Source organism: Rhineura floridana, chromosome 4, assembly GCF_030035675.1.
Source record: "Rhineura floridana isolate rRhiFlo1 chromosome 4, rRhiFlo1.hap2, whole genome shotgun sequence".
NCBI classification, from domain to species: Eukaryota; Metazoa; Chordata; class Lepidosauria; order Squamata; family Rhineuridae; genus Rhineura; species Rhineura floridana.
This window is the reverse complement of record NC_084483.1, coordinates 170,409,080-170,431,406: the sequence shown is the minus strand read 5'-3', so window position 1 is coordinate 170,431,406 and position 22,327 is coordinate 170,409,080. Positions and strand designations below refer to the sequence as shown.

At 41.7% G+C, this 22,327-nt stretch overlaps 1 protein-coding gene across 5 annotated transcripts in view; it reads right to left on the bottom strand.

Moving 5' to 3' along the window:
* ESRRG (estrogen related receptor gamma) overlaps positions 1–22,327 on the bottom strand; it is a 791,879-nt gene that overhangs the window by 702,457 nt on the left and 67,095 nt on the right. The window contains exon 1 of one of the 5 annotated variants that reach the window (XM_061625194.1): positions 1,490–1,721. The exons of 1 other annotated variant lie outside the window; for it this stretch is intronic. In XM_061625194.1, the coding sequence (XP_061481178.1) occupies positions 1,490–1,560 (71 nt within the window). In that variant the 5' untranslated portion in view covers positions 1,561–1,721. Of the gene's footprint in view, positions 1–1,126; positions 1,249–1,489; positions 1,722–22,327 lie in introns of those variants that run through there. 3 more of the 5 variants (XM_061625192.1, XM_061625189.1, XM_061625193.1) reach the window with 3 other exon arrangements.

The window sequence follows — 22,327 nt, the reverse complement described above, 5'->3', positions numbered from 1 at the left end:
TCTTCAGACATTACCAATACACTTTTAAGCACGATCTGTGAGGCAATAAGGTCTAGAAAATGTGCCTTTTTAAAAAGTAATATGCTGTATTGTTAAATTTTGATGAAACAACTGAATCTAGTTACTGTCAGAAATAGAATATTGGGCTGGATCATGGACCACTGGTCTCATCCAATATGGTGTTCTTATGTTAAATTAACACTTAATATACTATAAAACCAGAAACATTTGCAATTACTTCCCTCCACCCCTTCAGTGGATTCTATGTAACTGTGAACCTGGAAGTAATGCACCATTTAAATTGAGCCTTAGAAGAAAAAAAATAAAACACTTTTCCTTTAATAGTGAACACACAAGCTGATACTGCATCACATGACCCTTACTATAATTTCTATTAAAATCATTTCATGTCTGGTTGCTTCTGCTATCCTGGCTCATTTGTATTGTTTACAACAAGTCATTGCACTCAGCAGTTAGTGGTAGCTGAATCCATGGTTACCAGTTTTTACATTCACTAGTTAAATGGAATGCAGTCCTTCTGTGGGTTTCATGAAGAAAGCACTTAAGGAGCCACAATTCAGCTATCAATCAAGCTAACCTGGGAGAAGTTAATCTTATAAATATAGGTATTGTTGCATATTAAAATTTTATGGAAAGGGAACTCAGGGTTTTTTTTTCATTAGTTGTAGCAGCAAAAGGGAACATGTTGAAATCTCATCCCAAACATACTTACTTGGAAACCATTCCCACCAATTCTAACAAAGTCCATTACTGAGTGTTTTTAGGTGTGGGCTATATGCATCCACACTTCAGTGTCTTTTTACGCTTTCCAAAATAATAAAGCTGTCTTTTAGTTTCTTGCGTTATTTTTTCCAAATCTTAAAAACATTTTTTTTAAAGCCAGGATGTGTCTGGAATGTAAATACAGAGTGCTTAAATACAGGTTTAATGAGACTGCAGTCTAAGCAAAGAAACTTAAGGCATGATAGTAAAATACAAAGACAGAACTGAGTAGAATTCAATTAAGGCAAAAGTATTCTTTACCAGTAAATGAAGAATGCAAACTCATATGTTTCGGTGTTAATTAAGATAGATATCGATGGATTGTGTTCGCCTCATTACTTACTGTTTGTCGAAGTGGCTTGGAGGGGCTGTTTGTTTACAAGGTAGATCCAATGCACATTTAAATTCCCTTTTTTTAAAAGCAGCAGAGAAGTTCCCCATAGATTGGTAGCAGCAATATCTATTCTATCAGCCCCAAGAAAGCAACAAAGAGTTATATCAAACATTTTACTAGGTCATCTACTGCAAAGTCACTGTATCAGAAGCCTGAATTGATTTGTTTCCTCAAAAAGAATTGAAAATGAATGTAACAGAATGTCGGGGGCGGGGGAGAGACAAATCCCCACGACACTGCTAATCGGATATTGTATAATACTTGATTGCAGGTTTGCAGTGTACTATCGTTGCCTAAATCATACGTACTTACAGGTTCTGGGTTCTTCCAAGAGTTTGGTGCAGTTTCAAGGACAAATGTCTTAAGGATGCCTTTTCTACCATGCAGCAACGATCTCAGCTCTGATCTGATTACATGAGTGAAGTACTAAATCTGACAATATATATTTAAAGAAAAGGGGGGGAAGACAGAACTTCCCGTGTAGAGAAGAAATCTTGAGAGAAAAGTCTCAGGCTTGGGAAAAGGCTGTTTAAAAATGTGATGGTTGATTTCCTCCCTAGTTGTAGCAGCTGATGCCTGTTTGCAGCCCTGCAGAAAGAAACCTTTCTAAAAAACCAATGGCATCACATTTCAGTGAAGCTTGTGCCAGACTGTGGAGTGCAAAGCAGCATTTCACAAACTTCACACAACTCAAATAAGTTCTGTTTTACTCTTGCACATGCAGGAAGAGCTTTAAAATGTATTGTTGCTATTTGGGTTTTATATTTTTGCCAATATATTGCAATCCTTACATATTCCTGAGAAGTAAAAGCTAAAGGTGCTAGAGAATCATGGTTCCTGTGTCTTTCATAATTGTAGAGAAAAGGACATTTTGGCAGGGGCAGCTTTTCTCACTCTTTCATTATACAGCCACAAGAGTGGCTCTATACTATAGCCATACTATATATAGCCAGCATGAATTTTTCTTATTCCGCAATGTTAAATTGAAAACACCCCCATGCCATTCTGCTGCTTCCCATAAGCTCATTTCAAAATAAAACTTTACAAAACTTATAGTTATGAACTCAGAAATGCTTGCTTAACAGTCTTTTAATTTTTCATACACAAAACACTCAAAGAATCTAGAGATAAAAGTGTAAAACAAGAGAAAAAAATCCAGACCCCTGTTGGAATTTTCTGTCACTGGTCTCCTGATTTGCTGAAATCAGTTAAAAATCAACCATGTTCACAGAGTACCTGTAATCCTCTTATTGACCTTGCCCCATACTCTGACCTTCATCTTCTTCAGTTTAAAAGTAAAAAAAAATATGTATGGCTGATTTTTAATGAATTTAAGAAATTTAACATTGGACTCTATGAGAGTGCAAGCATGCTCAGTAAGAACCAACTGTCAGTGTTCTAAAAGCCAGACTCACAGCTGTTTGGTTTGGCTAATCAGGTGGCCACACTCATGCCAGACATTTATTCCACTTTAAACAGTCATGGCTTCTCCCAAATAATTCTGAGAAGTGTCATTTTTGAAGGGTGCTGAGAGTTGTCAGGAGACCGAGACTCCTATTCCTCTGACAGAGCTCCAGTGGCTAGAGTAGTTTAACAGTCATAAGAACATAAGAACATAAGAAGAGCCTGCTGGATCAGGCCAGTGGCCCATCTAGTCCAGCATCCTGTTCTCACAGTGGCCAACCAGGTGCCTGGGGGAAGCCCGCAAGCAGGACCCGAGTGCAAGAACACTCTTCCCTCCTGAGGCTTCCGGCAACTGGTTTTCAGAAGCATGCTGCCTCTGACTAGGGTGGCAGAGCACAGCCATCATGGACTGTAGCTCTGTGAGGGTAATAGGGCCTCTCCTAGCAACTCTCAGCACCCTTCACAAATTATACTTCCCAGGATTCTTTGGATGACGCCATGACTATTTAACATGGGGAAAACGGCCTGGTATGGATATGGCCAGGGACAGCTTTACTTTAAATTTGGGTGGGAGATTACATGCTGTAGAATAAAAAGGTGGAGGAAAAACAATTATACTGTTCACAATGTTTTCCTTTTGAAAAGAAAAGAGGCTTTCCCACTGTCCAGTGCCCACCTACCCAATCATCTCACCTCTCCCCTCCCCCTTCCACCCTACTCCCACCCTGACCTCTTCTCTGAGATATTGTACTGCCCTACAAATTTGTCAAAATGCAAACACAATTTGGGTTGGTTTATCACAGTCCCATCCACTTGCTGTGTAGCTTGGAAAAATTTGGTAACGTGCCTCTAAGTATATGGTGCGTAGTGGCAACACCTGCAATCAGGACTGCATCTCCAAAGGTGGAGAATTACATTATGTTGGTTGGTGTTCTTGTTGTTATGTGCCTTCAAGTCGATTACGACTTATAGCGACCCTATGAATCAGTGACCTCCAAGAGCATCTGTCATGAACCACCCTGTTCAGATCTTGTAAGTTCAGGTCTGTGGCTTCCTTTATGGAATCAATCCATCCCTTGTTTGGCCTTCCTCTTTTTCTACTCCCTTCTGTTTTCCCCAGCATTATTGTTTTTTCTGATGAATCATGTCTTCTAATTATGTGTCCAAAGTATAATAACCTCAGTTTCATCATTTTAGCTTCTAGTGACAGTTCTGGTTTAATTTGTTCTAACACCCAATTATTTGTCTTTTTCGCGGTCCATGGTATCCACAAAGCTCTCCTCCAACACCACATTTCAAATGAGCTGGTTTTTCTCTAACTGCTTTTTTCACTGTCCAACTTTCACATCCATACATAGAGAACAGGAATACCATGGTGTGAATGATCCTGACTTTAGCGTTCAGTGATACATCTTTGCACTTGAGGACCTTTTCTAGTTCTCTCACAGCTGCCCTCCCCAGTCGTAGCCTTCTTCTAATTTCTTGACTATTGTCTCCATTTCTGTTAATGACTGTGCCGAGGTATTGATAATCTTTGACAAGTTCAATGTCCTCATTGTCATCTTCAAAGTATTTTTCTTACTTTGCTTCTTTCCTGTGTTACTATTGTCTCTACAGAGAATCTAACCTAGAAAATTATATTCTCTCATTATTCATTCTACAAATCTGTTTCAAATTTATTTTTATTAATTTCAAAGCCTTTTTATTGGTCAGTGTCATATGATGGTGAACAGCCTTTTGTGTTTCAAACAGGAGGTTATGTTTTGTTTGACAGAAATATCTGTTGGCTATAGGTATATTCCTAAACCTCAAGGGGTGTTTTTTCTATTAGTGAATAACTATTAAAGATATAGAAGTCCTGGCCTCCTATCCTATGCTGTGGCTTATTATGACCATAGTGGACTGCAGACATTTCTGTAAAATGCTTTGCTATCTTAATTTTATTTTTCACTTATAAACTGTTACATTTTCCTCTGACACTCCACTCTCCAACACATTGCCTAGTAGTGATTCTACTGATTTCAGTAGAACTTCCACAGTACATGTTAGCATTGTGACATGAGCTTCCCCAAGGGTGCAATACCACGCAAACATACTTAAGTATAAGACCCATACAAAACAACAGGGTTTACTTCTGAGAAAACCTGTACAGAATTTGGATGTTAAGCATGTGCAGTGGGATTTTATGAATGTTTACTCAGATATATGTCCTACTGAGTTCAGTGGGGCTTATTCCACAGTGGAAATGGAAATGGACTGCCTTCAAGTCAATTCCGACTTATGGCGACCCTATGAATAAGGTTTTCAAGGTAAGCGGTATTCAGAGGTTGTTTAGCATTGCCTTCCTCTGAGGCTGAATGGCAGTGACTGGCCCAAGGTCACCCATTGAGCTTCATGGCTGTGTGGGGATTCGAACCCTGGTCTCCCATGTCGTAGTCCAACACCTTAATCAATATACTACACTGGGGACATATGTAAATATGTCTAGGTCCTAGGATATGTATTTTCACTATGACAAGAGCACAATGTTCTCTTGAGTTGGAACACAACTCATTATTTGATTCATACTCATTTTCAGTCTAATTTAAGCACACACATAGCAAACTCCTGCATATTTGTTATATATGTAATTGTTATATTTATATCCTGCCCCCCCCATTTTCTTCCAAAACATTGTGCCATACATGGGATTTCCAGATGGTCTGTGTTCCATGTTCTGAGCAGATGCTGCTTACCTTCAGCAAGGTAGGTGCCTCACGTCCCTTCAGACCATGCCCTGGGACCTCCAACTTCATACCCTTAGCAATAACAATACTTACTGGCACATTTAAATTATTATATGGCACATTTAAAGTATTTAATATACATTGGCCTAATAATGATAACTCCATTAAAGAGTAGCCATTGGGCAAGCCAATCATGTCACTCAGCAAGAGCTACCTAAGCAGAGGTTTGTGCCACTGCAACTAAACTGGCTGGGTGCCAGTGATGACAGCAGACTACATTCCTTACTCTCCACCAGAGGTGAGGGGGGGATGCTGAAGCCTTCCTCAGCAGAAACGCTAACAGGACCTCTGGGCACAGGGCTGACAGGGGTCTCTGGAAGCATTTACTCTGTGGTCTCACCAGACCCTTCTCCAACATCTTCAACCCGCCCCTCCCCATTCTCCCAAATGTTCTCCATGGTACCCATGACAGCTGCTTTCTCAACACGGGTGCAGATAACTATACTAGATCAAGGGAACATGTCTCCTTGTGCTTGTAATGGGAATCTAGTGCCATATTCTGTAGTCTGCACTGTGGTGCTAAGCACAGGATCAACATTGTTGGTGTATAGCAGAAATGAGACATATACAATGGTACCTTAGAGAGTAACTTGTTTTATTGGGCCTTTTCTGCCTTTTTTCAGTAGCAGTGTGAAGTGATTTTTGGAAGAATTCTTAAGGTCAGCACCACTGACTTCAAAGCAATTTTATAGCACTTTGCTTCCATTTATATATATGCTGGATTTGATCCAGAGATCCTGCAAGCAGAGTTTTGCTAAAGGATCCTTCTGCTCCTGAGAGGAGAGTGAGATCTTGCCAATTCCCTCTTTCCCCACCAGCCTCCTAAAAATCTGCTCTGGAGAGTTGGGAAGACCCTCCAGAATAACATGGGAGGTAGCACAGGAAGCTGCAGGAGAAGTAGGGATTGATGGAAATTGCCTGTTCTGTGAACAGTATATTCTGCTGGATGGTTGGACCTTCCATTTGCAGGAAGGCTGCTCAGGATCCAAGCTACTGCTTTCAGTCACTAGTCAGTGCTGCGTGACATTTCAAGTATCAGGAGAGAGCAAACCTGAAAAACAAGCCAAGTGTTTGCTTATTTTAGAGTGAACCATGGATCTTCCAAATTATTTTGTAATAAATACACACTTCCATAGTTGAGCAGTCAGGCATCTCAGATTGTTTCTGCTCTGTGCTGTGTGGCCTTCCCTTTCTATGCCCATCCCGAAAACAGTACTTCTGAGCAGTTTGTGGTATAAGGGAAACAAACCCCGGCCTGCAGGGCAGTAGCTCAGTGGCAGAGCATCTGCTTTGCATACAGAAGATTCCAGGTTCAATCCTCAGCATTCCAGGTAAGGCTGGCAGTGACCTCTCTTTGAAATCCTGTAGAGCTGCTGCCAGTCAATGTGGATAATACTGAGCTAAAAAGACCAATGGTCTGACTATGTGTATCTATGCAGGGATGCTTGGGACTTGCAGGAGCTGGCTTGCTGCTGCCTGTGCCACAGTAACTCACGATATGGGGGCTACTGTGGCATCACTGTGTGAGCTGTGGGTGGGTTACAAAGATGTCCTAGAAGGGTGTTCCTGACAGTGCTCTGACTCCCTCCATGTCTGAGTGGTATGGGGGTCACATTACCACAATGGCCTGTGATTGCTAGGCACCAAGGGTATGGTTATTGGTTTTGCTCCATTGTCTGTGTGTATCTTAGCAATGTGTTTATGCTCCTGGGCACACCTATGATTTGGTAGATATGGTGCAGTATAGCAGCAGTTTATCTTCCACCCCAGCAAAACTGGTGTATAGAATTCGATACACCAGGATTAAGCACATAGTCATAGTTTATATTAGTAGTGGTTCAAACATACTTGATTCTGAGCATTGTAAGAGTGTTTATGATCACTGCTCTTATTCAAAACCATTCTTTTCCAAACCTCTCAGTCACTCTGACTATTCTTAGCTAGCAATATATTGTGTGTTGTTTTTTCACTATTGTGAACTTAGCTCCAAAGGGCAGAAACTAAAACTGACAGTAGAGCAAAAGGGCATGCCCTAGAATTCAGACAGGAGAATAATAAATAATAAATACAGATATAGGGACCTTTGGATACAGAGCTATATTGGGTTTTGAAAAGAATGGATTACATAATTAAACCATGAAGTTGTCTGTTCCTATTTATGTTACATAGATGTAACTGGTTAAAAAAAATGACCAAAATTCTATCAATGGAAGCAGTGGACTGCACAAAGCCATTCAGTTCTATATTTATTATGATCATCTGAACTAGCTCCTACAGCATATACACCCCAAAAATATCCTCTTAGAATACCCAATTATTTCCCATGAGACTGTATTCTAGAGGACTGAATTGATACTTCGTGGCAGAAGATGAAACAATCTGTGTACTGAAATAATTGGGCGGAGTATATGCCACTGCCACACACATCTAATAATCTACAGTTATGCAAAAAAAGCAAAAGGTAGCCATGTGGGCATAAGAAAAATTCCAAAATCTATAGTAGGGCAGTTCCTTTATTAGGCCAACCTAAATGTTGCAAAATAGTGAATAAGCTTTGAGGTTTTTCAGAACTCTTAATCAGGTTGGGTGTTAAACAAAAGGGGGGGGGAGTGAACCGCTGGTTTAGTGTTAAAGCTATAGAGAACATTGGTACCAGTCTTCAGATGGAGTGTGGGAAGAGGTAGCAGACTAAATAGTTTAGGCTCTCTTAAGTGTTGTGTGGGTTTCAGGATACACCTAGGGATGAAGAAACACACAACAGCAGATTCCCCGTTTCTGAAAAATCAGCAGTTTCTAGATCTGTTTCCAGCTTACGCAAAACAAACAGGTTCTTTGTGACACAGAACAGCAGTGAAGAGAAACATGGTAATATTTACATTAGCAAAGCCAGAAATTATCTTTCTCTTTCCCCCTCATCCCTTTCCCCTTTTGTGCCATGTCTTTTCAGATTGTAAATCTAAGGGCAGGGTCTGTGTTGTCTTTATTGCTATGGGAACCTTTTCAGGTGAGGAGTAGGGCATCAATGCTTTAAGTAAAGCACTTATGAAGCTGTTCACAGGAGTACTAGGCTTCTGATGCTGAGTGGCAATTAATGGGGAGGGGGAACCTTACAACTTCACAAGATGGTGAATGATCATGGAGACAGCTCAGCATCATAGAGGTTTGTGGTTGCTGAGTAACCAGCAGCACCCAGCAGAAGTATGGGTCATCATGTCACCATTCTATGCTATGTACTCTTAGCCACTCAGCAACCAGGGCGCTAGACAGGGCTGAGCTACAAGCCACTCTGACACCATCAAGTATTGTGCTGGGTTCCCTCTCCCCCTTGATTGCTGTTCAGCAGCAAAAGCATATTTCTAGGAAACACTCTCATGCACTACTGTTGACCCAGTGTGCAGTTATGCTTGAAAACTTCATGGGTAAATTGAATGTAGATTAATCCAGATTAGACTGGGGTAAGAATAGCCTTCAGATTTTATGAGCCAGGGGAGAAAACAGCTTTCACCAACCAGATATCCTCCAGATGTTTTGGACTATAACTCCCAATATCCCTGACTACTGGCCATATTGGCAGCCCAATGAAAATTGTAGTCCAAAACATCTGTAAGGCATCAGTCTGGGGAAGGCTGCCCTATTAGATGGAGTTCAGATCCCATGGTTGCTCAAGATTGTAGCCATGGAGTAGCAATTTCACATGTATCAGTACTATGACTCACTATTGCAGGGATGGCGTCAGGAAAGCTAAAGCTAAGAATGAGCTGAGGTTAGCAAGAAATGCTAAAAGCAACAAAAAAGCTTTCTTCAGGTACGTCCATAGTAAAAGACAGAGAAAAGGAATGGTGGCAGAGCTACTCAATGGGGATGGCAAAATGACAATAGATGACAAAGAAAAGGCAGAAGTGCTCAATTCCTACTTTGGCTCAGTCTTCTCCCAAAAAAGGGTCTGTGACCCTCCCGAGAAACATGAAGTAGAAGGTGCAAGATTGGAGCTTGAGACTGATAGACAAACAGTCAAGGAATACCTAATCACTTTGAACGAGTTCAAATGGACAGGACCCAATAAACTACATCCTAGAGTATTGAAGGAACTGGCTGAAGAACTCTCAGAACTGCTGTCTATTATCTTTGCGAAATCATGGAGGATGGATGAAGTGCCGGATGACTGGAGAAGAGCCAATGTTGTTCCTATCTTCAAAAAGGGCAAAAAGGAGGAACCAGGGAACCACAGACCAGTTAGCCTAACATCAATCCCTGGAAAAACTCTGGAGCAGATTATAAAGCAGTCAATCTCTAAGCACTTTGAAAACAATGCAGTGATTACTAGGAGCCAAAATGGTTTTATGAAGAACAAATCCTGCCAAACTAATCTTATCTTGTTTTTTGATCAGGTAACCTCCCTTGTAGACTGTGGGAATGCTGTGGACATAATATATCTCGACTTCAGCAAAGCTTTTGACAAAGTGCCCCATGATATTCTGATTAGCAAGCTAGCTAAATGTGGGCTGGATGGAACAACTATCAGGTGGATCCACAGTTGGCTCTGGAATCATACTCAAAGAGTGCTTATCAATGGTTCCTTCTCAAACTGAGTAGAAGTAACGAGTGGGGTACCACAGGGCTCGGTCCTGGGCCCAGTGCTCTTCAACATTTTTATTAATGACTCGGATGAGGAGGTACAGAGCATGTTTATCAAATTTGCAGATGAAACAAAATTGGGGGGCACAGCTAATACCCTGGAAGACAAACAAAATTCAAAGGGACCTTGATAGGCTGGAGCATTGGGCTGAAAACAGAATGAAATTCAACAGGGATAAATGCAAAGTTCTACACTTAGGAAAAAGAAACCAAATGCACAGTTATAAGATGGGGGATACTTGGCTCAGCAATACATGTGCAAAGGATCTTGGAATCGTCGTTGATCACAAGCTGAATATGAGCCAACAGTGCAATGTGGCTGCAAAAAAGGCAAATGCTATATTAAGCTGCATTAACAGAAGTATAGTTCCCAATCGTGTGAAGTATTAATTCCCCTCTATTCAGCCCTGGTTAGGCCTCATCTTGAGTACTGCATCCAGTTCTGGTCTCCGCACTTCAAGAAGGTTGCAGACAAACTGGAACAGGTTCAGAGGACGGCAACAAGGATGATCAGGGGACTGGAAACAAAGCCCTATGAGGAGAGACTGAAAGAACTGGCCATGTTTAGCCTGGAGAAGACAAGACTGAGGGGAGATATGATAGCACTCTTCAAGTACATGAAAGGGTGTCACTTAGAGGAGGGCCAAGATCTCTTCTTGATTGTCCCAGAGTGCAGGACACGGAATAATGGGCTCAAGTTGCAGGAAGCCAGATTTCAACTGAACGTCAGGAAAAACATCCTAACTGTTAGAGCCATACGACAATGGAACCAATTACCTAGAGAGGTAGTGGGCTCTCTGACACTGGAGGCATTCAAGAGGCAGCTAGACAGCCATCTGTCGGGATTGCTTTGATTTGGATTCCTGCATTGAGCAGGGCATTGGACTTGATGGCATTATAGGCCCCTTCCAACTCTACTACTATGAACACTCCTCTCTGTAGGTCCTTGACTGTCCCAAATAATAGCACACGAAAGATTAAAAACTGTGTAGGATAGTGTCAAAGCTTATTTATTTATCAGAATATTTATATACTGCTATTCATAAAAAAGACTTTTTACAACAGTCATATATATATATATACACACACACTAAAATCATATACAAATTTAAATCAGAAATCCTTAACTAACTATTGCAGAAAGATATCTTTCTGTCTCCCTTCCTGAGCTTACTAGGGTAGTCTCGGATCTGGTACTGGAGTCCCCAAGACTTGTAGTGCTGGGTGACTTCAATATCCATGCCGATACTGCCCTTACTGGAGTAGCTCAGGATTTCATGGCCTCCATGACAACCATGGGTCTGTCTCAAATAATATCTAGCCCCACGCATGCTGCTGGTCATACCTTGGACCTTGTTTTCTGTATTGGACAGGATGTAGGTGATCTTGGTGTGGAGGAGCTGGCATTAGTTCCTTTGTCATGGACAGATCACTTCCTGGTTAGGTTCAAACTCACTGGAGCTCAAAACCTCTGCAGGGGTGGGGGACCAATTAGAATGGTCCGCCCCAGGAGACTGATGAATCCAGATGGTTTTCTGATGACTCTTGGGGATTTTCCTGTCACCTCGGCAGGTGATTCTGTCGAAGCCCTGGTTGACCTCTGGAATGAGGAAATGACCAGGGCCATGGACACAATCGCTCCTAAGCATCCCCTTTCGCGCTTTGGAGCCAAGTCCTCCCCTTGGTTTACTGAGGATTTGTTGGCAATGAAGCGCGAAAGACGGAGACTAGAGCGACGTTGGCGGAAAACTCTGAGCGAATCTGACCAAACACGGGCCAGAGTCTACCTAAAGACCTATTCCGTGGCAGTGCGGGCCCAGAAGAAATCTTTCTTCTCCGCCTCCATTGCATCTGCGGGATCTCGCCCAATGGAACTGTTTCGAGTGGTCAGGGATCTCTTACACCCTGACCCCCATGAATCTGATGTTGACCACTCAGCAACCCATTGTTCTAAGTTTGCGCGATATTTTTCAGATAAAGTTGCTCAGATTCGCTCCGACTTAGACGCTAAAATTGATACAGTCTCTGTGGATGTAACTTTGGCCCCTGCTTGTCTAATTAAAATGGATTCTTTCCAGCTTGTTCAACCCGAAGATGTGGACAAAATTCTCGGAGAGGCACGTCCGACCACCTGCATGTTAGATCCTTGCCCTTCCTGGCTTATAAAAAATGCCAGAGGGGGACTGGTTGAGTGGACCAGGGAGTGATTAATGCCTCCTTACAACAAGGCAGAATGCCCCTTAGTTTAAAGGAGGCAGTGATAAGACCTTTATTGAAAAAAACCTCCCTGGACTCCTCAATATTAGGCAACTACCACCCAGTCTCCAATATTCCTTTTTTGGGCAAGATAATAGAGCGGGTGGTGGCCGCTCAGCTCCAGAGTTTTTTGGATGAGACAGACTATGTAGATCCATTCCAATCTGGTTTCAGGCCGGGTTATGGAACTGAGACGGCTTTGGTCTCCTTGGTGGATGACCTTCGTAGGGAACTGGACAGGGGGAGTGTGTCCCTGTTAGTTTTACTGGATCTCTCAGCAGCTTTCGATACCATCGACCATGGTATCCTCCTGGACCGCCTCTCTGGGATGGAACTTGGAGGCACGGTGTTACGATGGCTTCAGTCCTTCCTAGAGGGACGAATCCAGAAGGTGGTTATGGAGGATGCCTGTTTGACCCCTTGGCCATTGACCTATGGGGTCCCTCAGGGTTCAATTCTATCCCCCATGTTATTTAACATCTACATGAAACCGCTGGGAGAGGTCATCCGGAGTTTTGGGGTTCGGTGCCACCAATATGCTGATGACACCCAACTCTACTCCTCTTTTCCACCTAATGATGCCAAGGAAGCTGTCCAGGTTCTAAAGTGATGCCTGGTATCAGTGGTGGACTGGATGGGGATGAACAAGCTGAAATTAAATCCTGACAAGACAGAAGTGCTCCTTGTCAGTCGTAAGGCGGATCAGGGGATAGGGATTCAACTTGTGCTGGATGGGGTTACACTTCCCCTGAAATTGCAGGTGCGCAGTTTGGGGGTACTCCTAGACTCAGCTTTGAGCCTGGAGGCCCAGGTTTCTGCTGTTGCCGGGAGTGCCTTTGCTCAATTAAGATTAGTTCGCCAACTGCGCCCGTTCCTTGACCTGTCTGACTTGACTACAGTGACACATGCCTTAGTTACATCCCGATTAGACTACTGTAACACACTCTACGTAGGGCTGCCTTTGAAGACTGCTTGGAAACTTAAATTGGTACAAAGAGCTGCAGCCAGAATGTTAACTGGAGCTGGGCTCAGGGAACACACAACCCCTTTGTTGTACCAGCTCCACTGGCTGCCAATATGTTTCCGGGCACAATTCAAAGTGCTGGTTTTGACCTATAAAGCCTTATACGGCTTAGGTCCAGGTTATCTGTTAGATCGTATCTTCCCCTATGATCCTGCCCGGACTCTGAGATCATCTGGTGAGGCCTTACTTTCTACTCCTTCTTTTTCACAAGTTTCTCTTGTATAGACACAAAATATGGCTTTTTCGCTGGCTGCCCCCAGATTGTGGAATTCCCCCCCCAGTGAAGTACGATTAGCTTCCTCACTTCTTTCCTTCCGTGCTAAGGTGAAGACGATCCTATTCAGACGGGCTTTTAATTGAATTGGTAATTAACTCTTACCTTGTATTTGATTTAATTCATTTTAACTATTTTAATTCTGTATATTTACTGTTTTAACTCTTCATGATTATTTTTGTAAGCCGCCCTGGGTTCTTTGGAAAAAGGGCGGGGTATAAATATTTTAAATAAATAAATAAATAGTCACAGTACATACAGTCCACCATAAATTTGCTCACCCTCCAGCTGAGAAAGCAAAGCAAAACAAACTGCAAGCATTCCACCTCATCTATCACCTGGGACATATACAACTCTCTGGGATACCTCAGTCTCTCACACTAGGCACCCTAACAAGCATAAACCCTATATATATCATGCATTCACCCTCTCACAAACCCTAATACATGCCACATACAATAAGAAAATCTCTTATAATGCCTACAAGTAGGAAGGAAACACACACACACACACACAGTATGGATGGGTGAACTTATAACATCTTTATTATTATTTTATTTATATCCTACCTTTCCTCCAAGGATCTCAAGGTGACACACATGGTTGCCCCCTTCTCCATATTCATATTGTTCTCATTTAGGGTTGCCAGGTGTCTGGTTTTCAGGTGTGTGTTTGTGTGTGTGTATATGGAGTTTTCCCAACAACCCCAGGAGGCAGAATTGCCAATTGGAAACCAAGGCAGCTCACAACAAGAAATAAATCCCTTTAAAATCGAATAACCATACAAAGTATAAACACTTGCAAAACAGCTTAAAGGGGCATGATTCTGAATGTTGGGTTGGATGACTGTTCCTTTGCACTTGAGACGGCAGTTCCATGTGCACTTCCCTGTTTGAGTAAGCTCCATTAATACATTGGGACTTGCTTCTGAGTAAAGAATCATAGGATTGCATTACAAATATCTTTACAGGTTGTGTAAATAATAAACATCTTTGACAGTCATGCTTATATAAATATTTCTTTACACTATGGTTGTACACTATTACTTCCTCTACATTTTAAGTGTGCCCTTCTTCCTTGGATTGGTCATAGTTCCCCTCTGTTGTTTTCATCCTGAGGGGCAGATTAGGCTGAGAGATGGTGAGTAGCCAATGGTCACCTATTAAACTTTATAGCTCATTTCCATTTAAAAAAAATAATTAAAATGATTTACATGCAGGCAAAGTTTATTAAGTAGATCCACACAATACATTTAAAGCACATCCACCTTGCATTTAAAGCACATGACACCCAAAGAATCCTAGGAAGTATAGTTTTCCCCTCACAGTTATAGTTTTATTTATTTATTATTTGATTTATATCCCGCCCTTCCTCCCAGCAGGAGCCATGGGCGGCAAACAAAAGCACTTTAAAACATCATAAAAACAGACTTTAAAATACATTAAAACAAAACAACTTTAAAAACATTGTATAAAAAGCTTTGAAGACATCTTTTAAAAAAGGTTAAAAACATTGTTTTTTAAAAAAAGGTTTAAAAACATAAAAACATATTCCCACCACCCTTAACAAACTACAGTTCCCATGATTGTGTGGTGCGATTCATCTGCCCTACGTAGGCTGTGCATTCATTAGTGAATTGAAAAGAATAATTTTAAAATACACTTTTTTAAACAGGGGAAGGGCTGTAGCTTAGTGGCAGGGCATATGCTTTGCATGCAAAGATCCAAAATTCAATTTCTGGAAAAGACCATTGCCTGGAATCCTGGAGAGCCAATGCTAGTCCATGTCATCAGTACTGAGCTAGATTAGCTAGATGGTATCAAATAGCCTGAGTTGGTATAAGGTATATTCCTTTGTTCCTGAAAGTGGAAGGGACCCAAGGGCCACAGTGACTCTAAAATTTATTTATGTATTTTATTGACAACATTTATAAAGCACTTTATTGTAAAAAATCTCTACGCAGTTTACAGAAGGAATTAAAACAATAAAATTATTGGCCAAAATAGTTAAAGACAGCTATTTAAAATATTCATAATAATAAAACCAACAATGAGTTAAAACAGATAAAATACATAGTAGCTTCTACCTGCCTGGGTAGGATTGCGTAAACAAAACTGTTTTTAGGAGGTGCTGAAAAGAGTACAATGAAAGTGTTTGCCTAATGTCAATTGGCAGCGAGTTCCAAAGCGTAGGTGCTGCCACACTAAAGGACTGATTTCTTACAAGAGCAGAACAAGTACTATGTGGCACCCGTACTATGGAAAGGACACCTTGAACTTGGCCTGGAAGCAATTCGGCAACCAGTGCAGATTTCAGAGCAGAGATATTATGTGCTGATAGGGTCTCACTCTTGTCAGCAATCATGCCACAGAATTCTGCACTAACTGCAGCCCCTGGGTCAGGTTGTCTGCATGGGGATTTCTGTGACCTTGGCTGACTGGCTGCCAGAACATTTTTAGTTTTTGTTAGGAATCCTCAATGGTTGTGGGATGCTGAGTTTTATGCCCTACTCATAGGAATCTTCTTGTGGCTGGTATAGTATTGGATTTAGGAAATCATCACTGTCTTTTCCTTTTCTTTTTCTATTTGCATTTTATTTACCTTTAACCTCACTCCCTTACATCCATAGGAGCAACAACAGTGGTTCCATGCGCTCACCTCAACCCCTTTAAACCCACTGATGATGCACCTTGTTGGTTGTATTATGGTTTGTTTCTTGCCCAATAGTGGTAAAAGAGAATTCACATACTGTCTGTGAAGGTAGATCAAACCATGTGTGTTTTCTCTCTGTCAGGTATTACTCACTGGAATTGGGTTGGCTGTCAAAGTGAGTTTATAGCAGCCCACAAGGTAGACAGAAAAGGGTAGAGAATCTTCTTACTTTTATTCATTTCTAGACCTCTTTCTTTAGTGAAGATCAAATCTGTAAAGAAGTGTGGAGCAGCCATGTTAAAAGGTATGGGCAGGGCATTCCAGCCAGTGGGTTGCCAACCATGCCTGGATATGGATATCTTTGCAGAGGATCCCCAGTCAGCCTTTACCAACAGCACAATCCAAACCATATCTACTCAGAAGTGACTCATATTGAGTTCTATGGGGCTTAGTAAGTGTGTTTAGAAGTGCAGCCTTCAGGAGCATCCATCTTTGCTCCTGAGTGCTGCCATCTAACATCTCCACAACACTAGGCTGCTTTCTTCCTACAGTGGCCTTCTGGTGACTGGCCTGGCCTGAGGGCACTTAAATCCTTCTTGCCAGAATCAAGTAGGCTAGATTAAATGTTCCCTACCCAGATTCTATCTTTGAGCTAATGTTTCTATCTTAATTTCCAATCAGAGAAATGTTTTTGTTTGAACTGTATACTCCAAACAACAGTGTTTGATACTTAATGTATCATTCTTAATGACCCTAGGGCCCACCCCTGAAATCTCAGGCTGTGTAGGAGGTCTAAGATGTCGTCCCGTTGCCATGAAAGCCCTCTCCCTTTAGGATCTGACTTTTTAAACTGATTTAGTTGTATCAAGACAAGGGTATGTGTGGGAAATGCTGCTGCAATGTTCTTCAGGCAAAAAAACACAAAACCTGCACGACTAAAGGGCAGGAACACACTGCATGCTGGGATGCCTGTTGCATGAGCGGCTGCAGCTAGCAATAAACTCCTGCAATTGTCCGGGTTCCCAGCCTTGCTAATGGATTATTTGTGGTATCATTTATCACGGAAATTAACGCTAAACTTCCACTACATTCCAGAGCTTGGAAAAGTTACTTTTTTGAACTACAACTCCCATCAGCCCCAGCCAGCATGGCCACTGGATTGGGCTGATGGGAGTTATTCTAGTGCATTCCACTAGAATTCTGGAGCTAGCTTGTGCGTTCTGTGAAAGATCAAATATAGTGCGCAAATTACCAGGTAAGAAATCATCAGAATAACAGAATAAAATGCAGTGTGAAAGCAGCAGCTATGTGAGCACCACATTATGAAGTACACTGCCCCTTCTTGAACAATCTTAGCACCAGATTCTCTTGGGTGAAAGGTTCCTAAGTGGAAGAAAATGGCACTGAATTGCTATTGGCTGGTATATCCTAGTCTCCCTAAAATATCACAACCTCTATTCCTCCTGCCTGAACATAAAAAGGACACATACAAAAGGTGGTGCTGGAGAAATTTCTCCAGTCAGATGCTATGATAATAGAATAGTAGAGTTGGAAGGGACCTATAAGGCCATTGAGTCCAACCTCCTGCTCAATGCAGGAATCCAACTGATAACCCATTGCAATGAACAACAGCTAAGCAATCTATGCTTCTTCCACAATCCCCACTCATTGTGGTAGAACACCTTCAGTAGAAGTTGTTCCTGGCAGCTAATGAACATAGGAAGGTGCCTTGTGCCAAGTCACCCCATGGGTTTATGTAGCTCAATATCATCTGTGCTAACTGGTAGTAACTCTCCAGGATTTCAAATGGATCTCTCAAAGCCCTACCTGGAGTTGTTGAGGAATTGAACCTGGGATATTTTGGGTGTGCTATACCACAGAGCCCTGGCCTTATGCTATGCTGAGAGACACCCTCAAATTAAAATGGTTTCCCCCATTTTTTTAAAATTTACATCTCACCAGTCTTCTAACAAATTAATTACAGCATACATATTTCTATCCTGTTGTTATACTGTTGCGCGCCTCCCCCCAATCTCTGAGCAGTGAGATTTCGGGGGTCCCTGCGCTCCTCCAGGGTTTAGTTTCCTTTGGGGAAGAAGGTCAGCAGAGACTGAGGTGTTTTTATGAAATATGGTTTATTTATTTACACACATTCCAACCTGAGCTCAAGGATGGAGGGGGTTCAATGCATCAGCAGTCCAATACCCAGCTCTTCCATCTGGGTTGCAGGAGGCACCCCAAAGGTCATGGTGCAGAGAGCTAGTCTCTCTCTGCCTTTCAGTTCCCAGCAAATCTCTAGACACACTCAAACTGCAAGCACAACTTCTGCTAGCTGCCAGGAGTGGGGGGGGAGGCTCTCCTGCAGAGTTTACATGACAAAAGGGGTCTTCCTGGCCCATTCACTGTTGCTAGGCAACTGATCGGCCCATTATCTTACCTGGCCAATCTATTTGGTTAACAAAAGACTCATTTGACCAGCAGAGAGTTCCTTATTCCAAGGCACAGGATTCCAAATCAGAGGCTGGAAAGGTGACCCACAGGAATCATCCATCCCAACCCCCATGCTCATCACATCACTCCAGTATTAATAGATCTTCACTGGTTACCAGTTGTTTACCGGGCCCGATTCAAGGTGTTGGTGTTGACCTTTAAAACCCTGTACGGTTTCGGCCCAGTTTATCTGAAGGAGTGCCTCCAGAATCACCAAATATGCCGCCTCACAAGATCAGCCTCTCAACACCTTCTCTCGGTCCCACCAGCTAAAACAGCTAGGCTGGTGCGGACCAGAGAGAAGGCATTTTCGGTTGTGGCCCCCACCCTCTGGAATTCCCTTCCATATGATCTACGACATGCTCCCTCCCTGATAGGTTTTCGTCGAACCTTAAAAACCTGGCTATTCAGGCAGGCCTATGGGATTGAGGAGGATTAATTTTATGATGTTTTAACTGGAAATTGGTTTTAAATTGTTAGGACTGTAGATTGTTTTTGTATATTGTATATTATGTATAGCTTTCAGCTAGTGTAAGTCGCCTAGAGTGTCCGCTAACCTGGACAGATAGGCGACCAATAAATAAAATTATTATTATTATTATTATTTTTCTTTCCCAAATTCCCTAAATACATTCACATTATGTGCCAAGGATAAATGCATTGAATTTATTGATAATTTGGAATTGCTTCTTAAAAGTATTTTTAAATGCCTCTTTATATTCTAAAATAACACCACCTACAGTTAAGAAAATGATAATGACATTCAGGCCTGTATCTTAAAAGAGTAGGGTTGCAATCCAATACACACTTTCCTGGAAGTAAGTCCCATTGAACCCAATAGGGCTTACTTCTGAGTAGACATGTAGTGGATTGCAGCCTAGTAGATATAATTCATATTCATCCCTCACTTTAAGATTTCCAAACCATATGAACTTAAGCTTAAGGTGTATGGCTTTATGCTACAATGATACTGCTCACAAATGAAGAAATAAATTTTGAGTGATTAAGTGGAATTGTTCATATAAATTGCCAACTCTAGCTTTTCACTCATACAAAATAGCTTGGAAAATATATACTGCATGTGTTTATTATAGTTACAGTTGCTATGAACATCTATAACTCCAACAATTTCTTTGATTTATGTTCAAAAACATACAGGGCATGAAATGATGCCTGCAACCTTACATTTTCCTCAAGAACATTGTGGGGAGCAGATATATTCCAAAACATCATGTTAGATTCTTTGTTACATCTCTTTTTTAAAATAAATGTGTGATAATCAATTACGCATGCTTCAACGCAATTGCCACTAGATTCCACACCAGAAAATATGTTTGAGCAAATAGCACCATTCTCATCCCTATGAAATGGACTGCCTTCAAGTCGACCCTGACTTATGGCGACCTTACGAATAGGGTTTTCATGGTAAGTGGTATTCAGAGGGGGTTTCCCATTGCCTTCCTCTGAGGCTGAGAGGCAGTGACTGGCCCAAGCTCACCCAGTGAGCTTCGTGGCTGTGTGGGGATTCGAACCCTGGTCTCCCAGGTCGTAGTCCAACACTCTAACCACTATGCCACACTGGCCCTCCTTATCCCTATAGCTTCAATAATATTTTCCTTCCTCTGTTATCAAAGGAAACATCAAACTATAATATGTTCCAGTCTCTATATGTACAACAAACAGTTAAATTCTACAGTGGGTTTTCGGGAAGGCATTTTCAAGGGCCTATGTCCTAAGAAAGGGATACATCATGTTATAAGAATTATTCATCAGCATTCCTCTTGGTCATAATAATACCTCCACTGAAATAATGTGTGGCACTGATGTTATAAGAAATTCAGTCCTGATTCAATGTATCCACCCCTTCTTACATTTTATTTATTTATTTAAATGTGTAGGTTGCTTTTCCACCTGAAAGTCTTCAAAGCAACATACAAAATCAAAACAAAAATCACAATAGTAAAGCAATGCATAAATGAAAGGCTCAGAACAACAAAGGTCATTATATACATGCAGAACAGCAAACCCCATGCTGAAAAGTCTGAGGCAAGAGAAAGTCACTCAAGGCTGTAGGCCCAGTGGAATAAAATATTGATCACAGCTCAATGGAACCTCTGTCATTTGGGAACCATACAAACTCCAGGAGAATTATCACATGCACTGTGAGTCACCACTGCTGAAAAGACCCTGTCCCAAGTCACTGCAAACTGCTCCTCCAAACAGTACCGCACAACCTCACCAATGTTCAAGTAACTGGCTTATTCACATTTAGTCAAAACCTGTAGGCCTGTTTGTAGAAATTTTAAGTAAGGGTCAGCACCTTCTTTTTATCTGTTTTGTTTTAACCGCAGGTATTTGCCCACAGAGTCCTGAAAATTGTAGACACTTTAATTGAAAGAGAATATGGGCCTGATATGAAACCTGAGGTGGATTCACACAGCTATGTTCTCCATGTAGACAAAAAATATTGCTCCAAGTTCACCCAGTAAGGATTTATAAATGAATGGGTATTTAAAATGGTGTCTCTTAAAATCATGTCTAGCACTTTCTATCCACTGCAATACATTGGCTCTCTCAAAGCTTCCTTTATGTATTTGCTTTCTAAAGCTTCTTTAAATTACATGAAAAGCAAGGGTGTAGTTGTCCAGGGTCCTGGGGTGTGTGTCTTAGACCCCTTACTTTTTGGCGCAAGGTTCCTGTGTCTCCAGTGTCCTTTCCTACTGACTGGAGCCAACCAGAATGAAAGGAGAAGAGTCAAGCATTGAGAAAACTCTTCTCAGTAGCAAACACACTCCCCTTTTCTGCCAACTGGCTGCTAGGGACATCTGCTGTGGGAGAAGGTGCATGCAGGAATGACTGAGGAGTGTGGAGATGATGAAGGAGAGCAAGCAAGCAAGCAAGGGAAAGGAGGGAGCGGAGAACTTGGGCTGAAGGGGTCTCTCTCTCTGCTGCATGGCCTCTAGTTTGCTTATTTGTTTACAAGGATCTTATTCTCAACCCAGCAGCAAAAAAGCAAAGGATTTTGTTTCAGCGCAAAGCCAGGGTAATAGGTAAAGAGAGAAAAACATGTTCCAGGGGTATAGGGAAAAAGCTTGTGTGTGCATTTTGATGTGTCAGCTTTTAATGACATTATGTATATATGTGTCATGCATGATAAGGTGAAGTTGAAAGGCAAATAAATATGCCTAAAAGAGTTCGTGTGTATATGTGTGTGTGTGCAGACAACACCAAAGGTCAGGATCAGGAATTTCCATGCTTAAGTTTCCTCCTAAAACTCATACACTCTACGCAAATGCAGTTACTCTGAGTCTTAATATGGCAATGAACAAGGGAAACTCAGCAAAGGTAGTTCCTTACCTTACAGCATCTTAGTACATTTACCCTTGTATGTGCACAGAAGATAGATCTAGCTGAAAGGAAACACATGGAGATCTGAATTGATTGTTGCAATGCATCAGTAAGGGAAAGTACTCCAAACAGAGTAAGTAACTGAAGGCTCATTTTATTGTATAAACTTAGAAGGCTGTATAATTTTAGAAGGGGGTGTGGCTGTCGGGGGGAGTGGTGTGACTATTATGAAGGGACTCTGTACTTCTGAACCTGCCACTATACTACTGATGTGATATTGG